The following is a 16,046-nucleotide window of genomic DNA, read 5'->3' on the forward strand; positions in this document are numbered from 1 at the left end:
ACTCTCATTACACATTACCCTTCTCTTCTTCTTCATTCCCAGCAGGCTCATCCCCTAACCTCAGTGGCCTTATTTCAGAAGCTTTTGTGCGGTTCTTCGTCGAGCTGGTGGGTCATTATTCCTTGCACATGGCACCAGGAGATGCAGGACAACGCACCCTGCAACGGGATGCTTTCCGGAAAGCCCACACATCTCGAGGGGCCCGGCAATTTCTGCAGCTGTTCATGGAGACACAGATGTTTGCTGGCTTTATCCAGGACCGAGAACTCCGCAGAGAAGGGGTAAAAGGTGAGAAGCTGAACGATGCCCAATTTATGTATGGATTGGAATCTCAGTCATGAAAAACTCTTTCAGAGCCTTTACACAACTGTTTAATTTTAATTTTTTTTACCTTTGTACAAACTGTGCCAAGATGCCAAGTGTCATCAGACTGTAGACCCACTTGTACCTTTCTTTATTTTTTCCTTTTGCCATCTAGCATTTATGTTCCTAGGTCTTCCCAGCTCTTACAGCATGATGTTGCCATGCCATGCTCCATGATAGTGATGCTGTTTTCAGCGTAGTGTATTCTGTTTAAAACAGAGGGAGCCCAACCTCTCAAACATACAAATTGATACATTAATTTATAAAAAATTATTATAAAGAGTTCAGTTGATTCAGAATTACATTATAACTACTATGGGAATCTGATCAGACATGGATGAAGATGTCCGAAGTCTATTTATTAGTTTCTTCCAAAGTTATAGAAATGTGGGGGTTATGGTCTAAACAAAGAATAAACATAAAGTAGCGATTACAATCTCTCTATGTCGGATATTAGTGTTAACAATAGTTAATACTAAGAAGTCAAGCAAAATGACACATTTTATTGGCTAACTAAAAAAATTACAATATGCAAGCTCTTGAGGCAAATCAGGCCCCTTCTTCAGGCAAGATGTAATATATTGATTACTTCTTACCTGAAGAAGGGGCTCGAGTTGCCTCAAAAGCTTGCATATTGTATTTTTTTCAGCTAGCCAATAAAAGTTTTCATTTTGCTTGACTTCTCACTACATCCTTAACGTCTAACGCGATACAACACCCTATTACTACAATATCCATCCATCCATCCATCTATCTTATTCCGCTTATCCGAGGTCGGGTCGCGGGGGCAGCAGCTTAAGCAGAGATACCCAGACTTCCCTCTCCCCAGCCACTTCTTCTAGCTCTTCTGGGAGAATCCCGAGGCGTTCCCAGGCCAGCCGGGAGACATAGTCCCTCCAGTGTGTCCTGGGTCTTCCCTGGGGCCTCCTCCCAGTTGGACGTGCCCAGAACACCTCACCAGGGAGGCGTCCAGGATGCATCCTAATCAGATGCCCGAGCCACCTCAATCTGACTACCCTCGATGCGGAGGAGCAGCGGCTCTACTCTGAGCCCATCCCCGATGACTGAGCTTCTCACCCTATCTTTAAGGGAGAGCCCAGACACCCTGCGGAGGAAACTCATTTCAGCCGCTTGTATTCGCGATCTCGTTCTTTCGGTCACTACAAACAGCTCATGACTATAGGCGATGGTAGGAACATAGATCGACTGGTAAATTGAGAGCTTTGCCTTACGGCTCAGCTCCTTTTTCACCACGACAGACTGATGCAGAGCCCGCATCACTGCGGACACCGCACCGATCCGCCTGTCGATCTCACGCTCCATTCTTCCCTCACTCGTGAACAAGACCCCGAGATACTTGAACTCCTCCACTTGAGGCAGGATCTCGCTCCCAACCCTGAGAGGGCACTCCACCCTTTTCCAGCTGAGGACCATGGTCTCGGATTTGGAGGTGCTGATTCCCATCCCAGCCGCTTCACACTCAGCTGCGAACCGATCCAGAGAGAGCTGAAGATCACGGCCTGATGAAGCAAACAGGACAACATCATCTGCAAAAAGCAGTGACCCAATCCTGAGTCCACCAAGCCGGACCCCCTCAACACCCTGGCTGCGCCTAGAAATTCTGTCCATAAAAGTTATGAACAGAATCGGTGACAAAGGGCAGCCTTGGCGGAGTCCATCTCTCACTGGAAATGGGTTTGACTTAATGCCGGCAATGCGGGAGGGACACGGTCGAATGCCTTTTCCAAGTCCACAAAACACATGTAGACTGGTTGGGCAAACTCCCATGCACCCTCCAGGACCCTGCTAAGGGTGTAGAGCTGGTCCACTGTTCCACGACCAGGACGAGTCCAACTCTTACTGGAAACGGGTTCGACTTACTGCCGGCAATGCGGACCAAGCTCTGGCACCGGTTGTACAGGGACCGAACAGCTCTTATCAGGGGGTCCGGTACCCCATACTCCCTGAGCACCCCCCACAGGATTCCCAGAGGGACACGGTCGAACGCCTTTTCCAAGTCCACAAAACACATGTAGACTGGTTGGGCGAACTCCCATGCACCCTCCGAAGCCGCATTCCACTTGGCCTGCCGGTACCTATTAGCTGCCTCCAGAGTCCCACAGGACAAAAGGGACCGGTAGGACTCCTTCTTCAGCTTGACAGCATCCCTCACCGCCGGTGTCCACCAACGGGTTCGGGGATTGCCGCCACGACAGGCACCGACCACCTTACGGCCACAGCTCCGGTCAGCCGCCTCAACAATAGAGGCATGGAACATGGCCCATTCGGACTCAATGTCCCCCACCTCCCTCGGGACATGGTCGAAGTTCTGCCGGAGGTGGGAGTTGAAGCTACTTCTGACAGGGGGCTCTGCCAGACGTTCCCAGCAGACCCTCACAACACGTTTGGGCCTACCAGGCCTGACCGGCATCCTCCCCCACCATCGAAGCCAACTCACCACCAGGTGGTGATCAGTTGATAGCTCCGCCCCTCTCTTCACCCGAGTGTCCAAGACATGTGGCTGCAAGTCCGACGACACGACCACAAAGTCGATCATCGAACTGAGGCCTAGGGTGTCCTGGTGCCAAGTGCACATATGAACACCCCTATGCTTGAACATGGTGTTCGTTATGGACAATCCGTGATGAGCACAGAAGTCCAATAACAAAACACCACTCGGGTTCAGATCAGGGGGGCCATTCCTCCCAATCACGCCCTTCCAGGTCTCACTGTCATTGCCCACGTGAGCATTGAAGTCTCCCAGCAGTACGAGGGAGTCCCCAGAAGGTATGCCCTCTAGCACACCCTCCAGGGACTCCAAAAAGGGTGGGTACTCCGAACTGCTGTTCGGTGCATACGCACAAACAACAGTTAGGACCCGTCCCCCCACCCGAAGGCGGAGGGAGGCTACCCTCTCGTCCACCGGGGTAAACCCCAATGTACAGGCTCCAAGTCGGGGGGCAATAAGTATACCCACACCCGCTCGGCGCCTCTCACCGGGGGCAACTCCAGAGTGGTACAGAGTCCAGCCCCTCTCAAGGAGATTGGTTCCAGAGTCCAAGCTGTGCGTCGAGGTGAGTCCGACTATATCTAGCCGGAACCTCTCAACCTCACGCACAAGCTCAGGCTCCTTCCCCTTGAGAGAGGTGACATTCCACGTTCCAAGAGCCAGCTTCTGTAGCCGAGGATCGGCTTGGGTGCAAGTCCGGCCACCAGGCACTCAGCATGGAGCCCCACCTCCAGGCCTGGCTCCAGAGGGGGGCCCCGGTGACCCGTGTCCGGGTAAGGGATAATGCTGTCCAAAGTTTTTAGTCATCATAGGAGGTTGTTTTGAACCGCACTTTGTCTCATCCCTCACCTAGGACCAGTTTGCCTTGGGTGGCCCTACCAGGGGCATAAAGCCCCGGACAACAGAGCTCCTAGGATCATTGGGACACGCAAACCCCTCCACCACGATAAGGTAGCGGTTAGAGGAGGAGTAATAGCAAAAAGTTTCATTAACAATTCACTAGATGGCACAGTACACTCAGAATAACATCAATGGGGAGAAAATTGCTGGAATACAAAACACTCAATAAATATAAAATACATAATCTACTTAATGAAGTAAATGAAGCTTAATATACAGTCATATGAAAAAGTTTGGGAACCCCTCTTAATTCTTTGGATTTTTGTTTCTCATTGGCTGAGCTTTCAGAGTAGCAACTTCCTTTAAATATCTGACATGCCTTATGGTAACAGTAGTATTTCAGCAGTGACATTAAGTTTATGGGATTAACAGAAAATATGCAATATGCATCATAACAAAATTAGACAGGTGCATAAATTTGGACTCCCCTACAGAGATATGACATCAATACTTAGTTGAGCCTCCTTTTGTAAATCTAACAGCCTCTAGACGCTGTCCTCCTATAGCCAGTGATGAGTGTCTGGATTCTGGATGGAGGTATTGTTGACCATTCTTCCTACAAAATCTCTCCAGTTCAGTTCAATTTGATGGCTGTCGAGCATGGACAGCCTGCTTCAAATCATCCCATCGATTTTCGATGATATTCAAGTCAGGGGACTGTGACGGCCATTCCAGAAGATTTTACTTCTCCCTCTGCATGAATGCCTTTGTAGATTTCCAACTGTGTTTTGGGTCATTGTCTTGTTGGAATATCCAACCGCTGCGTTACTTCAACTTTGTGACTGATGCTTGAACATTATCCTGAAGAATTTGTTGATACTGGGTTGAATTCAACCAACCCTTGACTTTAACAAGGGCCCCAGTCCCTGAACTAGCCACACAGCCCCACAGCATGATGGAACCTCCACCAAATTTGACAGTAGGTAGCAGGTGTTTTTCTTGGAATGTGGTGTTCTTCTTCCACCATGCAAAATGCTTTTTATTATGACCAAATAACTCAATTTTTGTCTCATCAGTCCAAAGCACTGTTCCCAAATGAATCTGGCTTGTCTAAATGAGGATTGGCATACAACAAGTGACTCTGTTTATGCTGTGAGTGCAGAAAGGGCTTCTTTCTCATCACCCTGCCATACAGATGTTCTTTGTGCAAATTACGCTGAATTGTAAAACGATGTACAGATACACCATCTGCAGCAAGATGTTCTTGCAGGACTTTGGAGGTGATCTGTGGGTTGTCTGTAACCATTCTCACAATCCTGTGCATATGCCGCTCCTGTATTTTTCTTGGCCTGCCAGACCTGCTGGGTTTAACAGCAACTGTGCCTGTGGCCTTCCATTTCCTGATTCCATTTCTCACAGTTGACACTGACAGTTTAAACCTCTGAGAAAGCTTTTTGTAGCCTTCCCCTAAACCAGGAGACTCAACAATCTTTGTTTTCAGATCTTTTGAGAGTTGCTTTGAGGATCCCATGCTGTCACTCTTTAGAAGAGAGTCAAAGGGAAGGAAGCACAACTTGTAATTGACCACCTTAAATACCTTTATATCGCATGATTGGACACACCTGACTATGAAAGTCAAGGCTTAATGAGCTCATCACACCAATTTGGTGTTGTAAGTAATCAGCATTGAGCAGTGACAGGCATTCAAATCAGCACAATGACAAGGGGACCCACATTTGTGCACAGCCAGTTTTTCACATTTGATTTAATTTCATACAACTAAATACTGCATCACTAAAAATCTTTGTTCGGAAAACAGCCCAGTACTCAGATGTTCCTAGGAAATGAAAGACATACCACTGTTATCTTTTATGTTCAAAGGAGAGGAAATTATTATACAGGCTGAGAGGGGGTCCCAAACTTTTTCATATGACTGTATATTGTTGTTGATCGAGGAAACACACAGGTCACAGAAAAAGTGTAGGGGCACCAAGTGGGTCACTACTTTTAATCTTGTCAAAGTCCAAACAATTTAAACACTCGATGGAGCATAGAATAATGACAGAACATAAAAATCTAAAATACAAATAAGATTCGAGGCTCTGTAGAGTGATCAGTACTCGAGTGGAAGCTCCGTTCTGCAGTTCTGCTCACTCCTGAATGAGATGACCCCTGCCAGGAGCGCCTTGGCTTTATAGCACAGCACAGCACCAGAAGGGGAGGAGTCAGTTGCCCTGACAGTTTCTTGGGGCAGTTGGAGTAAAGTAAAAAAAAAAAAAAAAGAGATACCACTGTTGGCATCAGAGCCTCCAAGTGTCCCGGAGAGGTAGTGCTTAACTCCAATGATGAACCCGGAAGGTAACCGTCAGGCTATATGAATACAGGAGGAAATATTAACAGTAATAATGATAGTAATTCTTTACATTTATATAGAATTTTTCTCTCTACTCAGAACACTTCAGTGAGTGGGGAACCACTTCAACCTCCATTAATGTGTAGCATCCATCTGGATGATGTGGTGGCAGCCATTTTTGTGCCAATGCATTAACCACACATGAGCTGTTAGGTTGGTGAAGAAGTGAAACAGAGAGAGCCATTTAGAGACAGGGGGTAATTACGGGGCCAAAATGACTCGACCATGGAGGGCAGTTTAACCATGACATCACGGTGCACCCTACTCTTTATGAGGGATGACCGGGGATATTTTATAACAACAGAAACTCAGGACCATCAGTTTGAACCAGAGACCACAAGCCAAGCAGTGGAATCATACAATTTAGCATCTCCACAGAAGAAGAAGTTTAATGTTAACACTTCAGCAGGGAAATTCATGAATTCTGGTTTTACATACAGAGCAGTTGATTTTAGTAGATGTGACGCCACATGGTCACTCAGAACTGTACATTCACACTTATAAAAAACTTGCAGAAGTATTAAGAAGAGGTCAGCCTCACACACACATTTCTGAAACCCTCCTTCAACACCACAGCATCTGTTGACACACAGGTTTAGCGGTACAAGAAGCAGTCCCAAAGCTCAGGTGGGCTGCCCTTCCCTGTCCACCCAACAGCCCAGATCTTGGCCTCTTCGGATTTCCACCCCTTTGGAATCCTCAAAGAAGCTGACTCTAGGTTAAAGGTTTGGGAGTGAAGACAAGATGATCAGAGATGTCAAGAATGGGCTGGAGTAGAGGATGCAAGCTCTTCTTTTTATCTGGCAGAAGACTGTTGTAGTTGATGGAGGGTAAGGTGCACAAAAATGAGGAGGTGCACATAGAGCAAATTACCCTATGAGCATACAGGTGCTGGTCATAAAATTAGAATATCTTGACAAAGTTGATTTATTTCAGTAATTCCATTCAAAAAGTGAAACTTGTATATTAGATTCATTCATTACACACAGACTGATGTATTTCAAATGTTTATTTCTTTTCATGTTGATGATTATAACTGACAACTAATGAAAGTCCCAAATTCAGTATCTCGGAAAATTAGAATATCAATTAAGACCAATGCAAAAAAAGGATTTTTAGAAATGTTGGCCAACTGAAAGGTATGAACATGAAAAGTATGAGCATGTACAGCACTCAATATTTAGTTGGGGCTCCTTTGGCCTGGATTACTGCAGCAATGCGGCGTGGCATGGAGTCGATCAGTCTGTGGCACTGCTCAGGTGTTATGAGAGCCCATGTGGCTCTGATAGTGGCCTTCAGCTCTTCTGAATTGTTGGGTCTGATGTATTGCATCTTCCTCTTCACAATACCCCATAGATTTTCTATGGGGTTAAGGTCAGGCGAGTTTGCTGGCCAATCAAGAACAGGGATACCATGGTCCTTAAACCAGGTACTGGTAGGTTTGGCACTGTGTGCAGGTGCCAGGTCCTGTTGGAAAATGAAATCTGCATCTCCATAAAGTTCGTCAGCAGCAGGAAGCATGAAGTGCTCTAAAACTTCCTGGTAGACGGCTGCGTTGACCTTGGACCTCAGAAAACACAATGGACCAACACCAGCAGATGACATGGCAGCCCAAACCATCACTGACTGTGGAAACTTTACACTGGACCTCACGCAACGTGGATTCCGTGCCTCTTCTCTCTTCCTCCAGACTCTGGGACCTTGATTGTGTCTTGCCCTCCTTATGCAAGGTGTCAATGGTCGTCTTTTGGACAACTGTCAAGTCAGCAGTCTTCCCCATGATTGTGTAGCCTACAGAACTTGACTGAGAGACCATTTAAAGGCTTTTGAGTTCATTAGCTGATTAGAGTGTGGCACCAGGTGTCTTCAATATTGAACCTTTTCACAATATTCTAATTTTCCGAGATACTGAATTTGGGACTTTTATTTGTTGTCAGTTATAATCATCAAAATTAAAAGAAATAAACATTCGATTAAACATCAGTCTGTGTGTAATGAATGAATCTAATATACAAGTTTCACTTTTTGAATGGAATTACTGAAATAAATCAACTTTGTCATGATATTCTAATTTTATGACCAGCACCTGTATTCAAACGATTCAAAAAATTTACTTTTGCTAAATTTTCTGACCTGTGTTCATGGCTGGATTCCAGTTGAAGGGGATCAGTGGAAGTGTTGGTGCATTTTTCTTCTTTCTGGTAAAGATAATATTAGAAAAGAGCAATCTACAAATAGTGGCGCTGAAATAGCTCAATATTGCCTGTCCTTCACATGATTCCACACTCCAATAGCTTGTTATTTTCTTCTGCATTTTACTTCCATTGGTTGGTTCTGTCACCTGTAGTTTCACCTGCTCATATCTTGCCATTGCTTCTTTAGGCCTCTTTGAGTTGCGTGCTGCTGAACATCTGGAGACCAGACCTGAGCCCGAGTCCAGTGGAGTGAACAAGTTTCTGAAGGGCCTGGGTGAGTTAATCACATTGGACACATTGTGCAAAGATTTGTGGTATTACTGCATTTGACATGTTGTCTTCTTCAATTTTCTGTAGTTGCTTTAGAACATAAATGTATGCAGGACATTCACACCATCTCGCTTGTTTGCGTACTTCATAGCTAAGCCACCCCATATCACATAACGAATGAATGAACTTTATTTGCTCCTAGGGGGAAATGTGGCTTTTTACAGGAGCTTGTTAAATAAAAAAATGCGTGCATACTGTAGGTAGATAACTGAATAAATAAAAAAAATATACACACATACTTTGGTCTGAACAAAGAAGAAAATTATAAGAAAGAAAACATCTGAACGGCAGTCCCAGTGAAGCATTTTGCAGACTTATTGCTGTTGGTATAAAGGAGCCCCCTATAGTGTTTCTTGACACACTTCTGCTGAATAATTTGTTGGCTGAAAGTCCTCACTGTTGCTGTGTCAGAGAGATGATGTGCAGCATTGTTCATAATGGCTTTGTTTTAATTCTGTCCTTCACTACGACCTCGAGTGGGTCCATAGTATGTCCTGTACCTGTCCTTTTAATTACCTTGTTGATTCAGTGGGACTCTCTTGAATTGATGTTACCAGCTCATCACACGACACTGGCCATCACAGAGTTATAGACGATATGAAGGATGTCACTTCCCACATTAAAGGACCGCAGTCTCCTAAGGAAAAGAGACTGCTCGACCCTTTCTTATATAATTCCTCCATGTTCTGAGACCAGTCCAACCTGTCATTGATGTGGACCCCCAAGTACTTGTAGAAGTGGCCCACCTCTATATCCACTCCCTGAATTATGACTTGTCATTGAGGCTCTTTGGTGTGCTGAACGTCAATAGGCAGTTACTTGGTTTTGCAGACAAGTCTCTTTGCACTAAGAAACAAAGTTCTCCCCAACTCCTCTCCTCTGTCTCATTCTCCTTATTGATACATCCCATAACTGCAGAAGAATCTGAGAATTTCCGTAAGTGACATGACCTGCTGCTATATTTATAGTCTGAGGTGTACAGAGTGAAGAGAAAAACAGACAGACCTGATCCTTTCGGTGCTCACACGGTCCTTGAGCTTCACAAACTACGGTCCATTATCAGGAGACCACAGGCTCATCCACCTGCATGTCCCTGAGTTTACCCCTTAACAGGGATGGCAGGATGGTATTAAAGAGAGAGACAGAAATCAGAAAACATCCTTCTTACAGCACTGCATCTACTCATATCTTGAAAAATGTTGAAATGGTTGTGTCTGTAACATTTTGACTGATGACTCCAAATTATATATAATATTTTGTTGCATTACAATTTTTAAATGGATTTTTTGGCGGGTTAGCACCATTTGATTTATACAACATGCCTATCACTTTGAAGATACAAAATATTTTTTATTGTGACACAAACAATAATTAAGACAAAAAAACAAAAATTCTGAGTGTGTATGGGTATTAAGCCCATAAGTCAATACTTCGTAGAGCCCCCCTTTTGCTGCAGTTCTAGCTGTTAGTCTCTAATTAGTGTCTCTATCTCACCATTGGGATTGTCGCCCACTCCTTGAGGCCAAACTACTCCAACCCCTTAAAGTTCGATGGTTGTGTTGGTGTCCAGCAATCTTCAAGTCGTGCCACAGATTCTCCATTGGATTGAGGTCTGGGCTTTGACGAGGCCATTTCAGACACTGAAATGTTTTTCTGTATTCCACTCCATTGTTGCTTCAGCAGTATCTCATGTGCAATGGAAAAACCTAGTAACTGCCATTTTCTTCAGAATGTTTTCTTTTTTTTTTAGTTTTTGGAGTTACTAGGTCTTTCCTGATGTTATAAGGTAGTGGTGATGGCCAAATATGTCCGGTCATATCACAATGGAAGAAGCTAGTATGTACATAATATTTTACATACTGCAGGACAAAACCTAGCAACTCCACCAACTAAGAAGGTGTGATCCATAGGGTTTTTCATAGTTGGTGAAGTATGTTTAGGTTTTTTCATTGTCCCACTGGAAGGTGATCCTTCATTCCAGTCTCAAATTTCAAGCAGACTGAAAGAGATTTTCCTCGAGAACTGCCCTGTATTTAGTGCCATCCATCATTTCTTCAATCCTGACCAGTTTTCCTGGCCCCACAGCATGATGCTACCACCGCCATGCTTCACTGTGGGAATGGTGTTCTTGGAGTGATGGGAAGTGTTGGGTGTGCCCCACATACTGCGTTTCCCATGATGGCTAAAAAGTTCAATTTTGGTCTCATCTGACCAGAGAACCTTCTTCCATGTGTTTGGGGAGTCCACCACATGCTGTTGGGCAAACTCCAAACACGTTTTCTTATGTTTTCTTTAAGCAATGGCCTTTTTCTGAACACATGGCTCAGTGGAGTATAAGACTTAAAGTGGTCCTGTGGACAGATACTCCCACCTCAGTTGTGGATCGTTGCTACTCCTTCAGTGTTATTCTTGGTGCCTTTGTTGCATCTGTGATTAATGCCCTCCTTGCCCAGTCTGTGAGTTTTGGTGGGTGGCCTTCTATTGTCAGGAGTATGGAGGTGCCATAGTCTTTCCATTTGTTATAATGGATTTAATGGTGCCCTGTGGGATATTTGTTTATAACCCAAGCCTGATCTCTACTTCTCCACAACTTTGTCTCTGACCTGTTTGGGGTGCTCCTTGGTCTTCATGTTGCTGGCTTAGTGGTGTTAAACAATTGCGGGGGACATTCAGAACAGGTCTGTTTATACAGACATCATGTGACAGATCATGTAATATTTTGTTTGCACACTGGTGGACCCTAATCAACTAATTTTGTGACTTCTGAAATTATTTGGGTGGACCAGATCTTATTTAGGGTTTTCATAGCAAAGGGGATGAATGTTTATGCACTCACAACTTTTCAGTTTTACTTTTGTTTTACTATACACTACTCAAAAAATGAAGGGAGCACTTAATCATCACACCAAGTCAGTTAGGCATCAAGGATATCAATCTGTCCAGTTTGGAAGCATAAGCGATTGTGAATCAACCTCACCTGCTTTGGTGGAAATGAAAGTGACTATAGGACCACTGAAGAGGCAACAGTAAGACAACCCCAAAAAGGGCCACAGACAATTTCTCTCTCCTTATCCCTCCTTATTGATTCTTCTCTAGTTTCCCATTTTGCTAGTGTCCTTGTCACTACTGGTATCATTACCTGCAGCCGATTCAGGTGGCACCGGTAGTCCAGGATGGCTTATCCGTACGTGCCGCCATAAGAAGGTTTGTTGCGTCTACCAGTACAGTCTCAAGAGCAAGATTCCAGGAGACACAAGCAGAGTCTGACAGGGCCTAGGAAGGTCATCAACCCAGCAGCAGGACCAGTATCTGCTCCTTTGTGCGAGGAGGAACAGGAGCAGCACTGCTAGAGCCCTACAAAATGACCTCCAGCTGGTTACTGGTGTGCATGTTTCTGAACAAACTGTCACAAACAGACTTCATGAGGGTGGCCTGAGGGCCAGACGTCCTCTAGTGGGACCTGTGCTCTCAGCCCATCACTGTGCAGCTTGATTGGCATTTGCCAGAGAATACCACAATTGCCAGCCCCACCATTGGTGCCCCATTCTCTTCACAGATGAGAGCAGGTTCACACTGACCACATGTGACTTATGTGAAATAGTCTGGAGATACCTTGGTGAACCTTATGCAGCCTGCAATGTCATCCAGCAAGACCGGTTTGGCGGTGGGTCAGTGATGGATTTGGAAGGCATATTCTTGGATGATTGCACAGACCTCCAAGAGCTAGGCTATGGTACTCTGACAGCTGTTAGGTACCAGGATGAAATCCTCAGAGCCATTGTCAGACCTTATGCTGGTGCAGTGGGCCCTGGGTTCCTCCTGGTACAGGACAATCCCTGGCCAGAGTGTTTAGGCAGTTAATGGATGATGACGGCATTGATGCCATTGACTGGTCTGTATGTTCACCAGACCTGAATCCAATCGAGAACCTCTGGGACATTAGGTATCTGTGCATCTGACACCACCAAGTAGCGCCACGGACTGTTCAGGAGCTCACTGATGCCCTGATCCAGGTCTGGGAGGAGATCCACAGGACACCATCCACCGCCTCATCAGGAGCATGCCCAGACAATGAATACAGACACACTACTGAGTCACATTGATGAAGTTCACACAAGTTGGATCAGCCTGGGATTTCAATTTTTGACTTTTATTTTCAGTGTGATGTTGAATCAGCCCTCAATGGGTTGGTGGTTTTGGTTTCCATTGACTGTTGTTGTCATCATTTTGTTCTCAATGAATTGCACATTATTACTCAGTAAAAATTTTCCACTTGAATATTTCGTTCATTGAGATCTGATGTGTGATTTAAGTGTTCTGTTAATTTTTTGAGCAATGTACAGTATATATAAAGAATTTTATTTTCATTCTACTTCATCAATTTGAACTATATTGTTAAGTCCATTACATAAAATCCAAATGAAAATCCATTTAAATTCCAGCTTGTAATGAAACAAAACAGGAGAACCACCGAGGGGGATGAATACTTTTGCAGGGCACTGTGTATAGATATTTATTGGGACAGCTTAGCTATTAGCTAAACCAAACGGGCTTAATGGACTGAATGGTCTCCTCTTGTTTGTCAGATTTCTTATACATATAAAAAAAATTTTTTTTCGACTTTTATAGATTTAAACTGACAGTCCAAACAAACTCTTGTCAAATCAAAAGCTTTTCATAAATAACCTGACCCTCAATCCAGTGCTTTCTTCTGGATGCAGGTGGAATTAATAATTTATAATCTTCTTATATAATACGCTACCATGGCTGTCCATTTTTCTGCCCAGGATTTTAAATCACTTGTAGCTCACATAGCTGTTTGACCTACTGACCTGAAATTTGGTATACACATTATGGTATTGGGCTGTATAGCGCCCGACCCGGCACAGACTTACACAGAGGCACGTGTCAAAGGAACAGAAATCTTTTATTTTTCTTCAGCCGTGAGGCCCAACACAGTCCCAAAACACAAATAAGTCACAGACCACACTCTTCCTCTGGCACCACCAACACTCCTTCCAGGTAACCTCATCCTCTTCCTCCCGATTCTGGCCCTGAGTGGTAGTTGCTGGCTCCTTTTATGGCCTTCCCGGAAGTGCTCCTGGTGCTTGCTCACCTGTTCCCAATCGCACTCCTGGGAGGGGCCGATGATTAGACCAGCTGGGCTTAACGATCACTGCCATGCCCCCTGGCGGCTATCCCAGGTCCCCACAGGGTTGGGGAGAACTCCATCTCCCATAAAACCCTGCGGGAAACTGAGGCATCATCGTCAATCAGGGAGGCTGCCACCAAGCGTCCCAGGGGGAGGTACTGAGGAGTCCATGGCTGCTCCCCCGGAACATAAGCAGAAGGGGCGTCCCGGCCGGGCAGGGGACACTATGTGATGTCTACTATCTGCTTTCGGGGTGATGATTGACCTCCAAGGTTATTCCTCTTTTTATTTTATTTTATTGTAGAATCAACTCTCGGCAGCGAGCAGCCGTGCAGCACATGCGTACAGGCGCCGTTCTCATTCCCTACCACCTTTGCAGTCACTTCCCCTACCTCTTCATATCTTAAATCATTCTTTAGGCAGACTGAAGTGCCAGCTTAAGTGAAAAATTAAAGAAAACGTACTAAGTAATTGCAACACAAACGCTGACTTAATCAGTTTTAATGTGAAAAGATGCCAACGAAAGAAGAGAAGAAGCGGGCTGCTAGGGTGGAGAAAAGAAGAGCTGCTCAGGAAACAGCAAGGGCATCAACCTCTGAGCAAACAAATGCTAAACGTACAGAGAAAGAGGATGAATACTAGGAATTCTTAAGTCAAGTGTATTCACCGTACGTTATTGTGCAGTGCGCCGTTACTGGTCATTTAATAATTTTGTGTTTCTGTCTTTATTCCAGGTAATAAAATGAAATTTCTTCAGAAGAAATGAACTGGAAGCACTTTTCCCCATGGTCACTGCTGGCACGCCAGCAGTTTGACTCCAGTGGACATACTTAATGGACAAGTCAGTGGACTATCAGAATCCCAGGGTGCTCCATAGCTACTCTGTAACTGGAAAATACTGGCGTGAACTGGAAGCAGTCAATTGTGATGCACTGAGACCTCAGTACACACCTAACAAAAACTGGATGTGAGAATGAGAACTGTGGAAATGACGGATTGACAAGAAGGTGGAGTGTGCATCCCTGATGGCGTGATTTGTACTTATGGATCGTTCTTGTTGCTTCGAGAATCGGAGGGGGTGGCAGAAAGTAGAGGAGACTGTTTTAAGCCAAAGGGTTCCATATTGTAGAGTTGAAGGAATTTGCTGAAAGGACAGCCACAGGCAGACCTTCCTTGCAGATGTTTGTCACTGGCTTCTCGTTGTTGTCCAAGTACTGTTTATTTAAGTGCTACACATCGGCCACAAAACTTCTCGAAGATGAGTTGTGCCGATTTGTGTCTAATGTGATTCTTTGTCACTGAGCAAGCCAGAAGCTAATCTGGGATACATGTTCTGTTCTTAACCCTATAAGAATTCTCGCAATTTATCTTGTTTTCCTCTCGTTGAAAAACGTGTCGCCCGGTTTATGATGGCTGTCTTTAAATCTTACTTCTATTTATTATAGGCTGAGCCTCTTTTTTATTTCTGAATGCTCTTCTATTAAAATATGTGTGCCCAGGAACAGTCTTTAAAAGTTTTTTTATACGGAGGAGTCACGCAAAGTGACAGCCTAAGTGCCATCGACAGACGATCAAAAAAAAAAAAGAAAGAAATCTCAGCTCTGTTAACGCTACCACATTATGAAGTCCTTATGGCAGCAAAGTAGGAATCCAATTCAGTCTTGTGAAAAAGTAAGTACACCCCATGGAAGTCGTTTTCAACATATTTGAACAGGAAATCAGGAGATCTTCATGCAAGCATTTCCTACAGATAAAGATCTACTTGAATAAATGACACAAGGAAAAATTTGCCTCTTCAATCGTTTATTCAACCAAAATATAAATAAATGCAGTGGTCTATTGGGGGAGAAAGTAAGTCCACCCTTAGGCCAGGTTTATACTTCACGCGACGCAATGCATGTTCCAGCAGACACTCCTGCTACACAAGCGTTTTACTGTGCACGTGTACTTTATGTAAATCTGGAAGAATTCAGGTGGCAGTGCGAGATATTATCACGGTGAGAACAGGTTCGGCTTCTCTGTGTTGTGAATTGCCTGGAACATCCATTCTGAGGACGCCTTGCCACAATATCTCTGAAAAGGATGTTTAATGATTGAATCCATCAATCCAGGGATGCAACCATTCCAGCAAGCATTGGGCACGAGGTAGAAAAAATCTCTAGATGGGGCATCAGCTCATCGCAAGGTGAATACAAGCACTCACATACACTGGCGTCATTTTAGTGTCACCAAATCTTGAATATC

The 16,046-nt window shown here is 44.6% G+C and overlaps 1 protein-coding gene across 2 annotated transcripts in view; it reads left to right on the forward strand.

Moving 5' to 3' along the window:
* dennd2c (DENN/MADD domain containing 2C) overlaps nt 1-15,300 on the forward strand; it is a 218,023-nt gene extending 202,723 nt beyond the window's left edge. Inside the window, exons 17-19 of one of the 2 annotated variants that reach the window (XM_028796440.2) lie at nt 43-288; nt 8,508-8,594; nt 14,537-15,300. In XM_028796440.2, the coding sequence (XP_028652273.2) occupies nt 43-288; nt 8,508-8,594; nt 14,537-14,568 (365 nt within the window). In that variant the 3' untranslated portion in view covers nt 14,569-15,300. The remainder of the gene's footprint in view (nt 1-42; nt 289-8,507; nt 8,595-14,536) is intronic. The other variant, XM_028796441.2, reaches the window with a different exon arrangement.
* Nucleotides 15,301-16,046: the final 746 nt, after the last annotated feature.

The sequence above is a fragment of the Erpetoichthys calabaricus genome, chromosome 3, assembly GCF_900747795.2.
Source record: "Erpetoichthys calabaricus chromosome 3, fErpCal1.3, whole genome shotgun sequence".
NCBI lineage: Eukaryota > Metazoa > Chordata > Cladistia > Polypteriformes > Polypteridae > Erpetoichthys > Erpetoichthys calabaricus.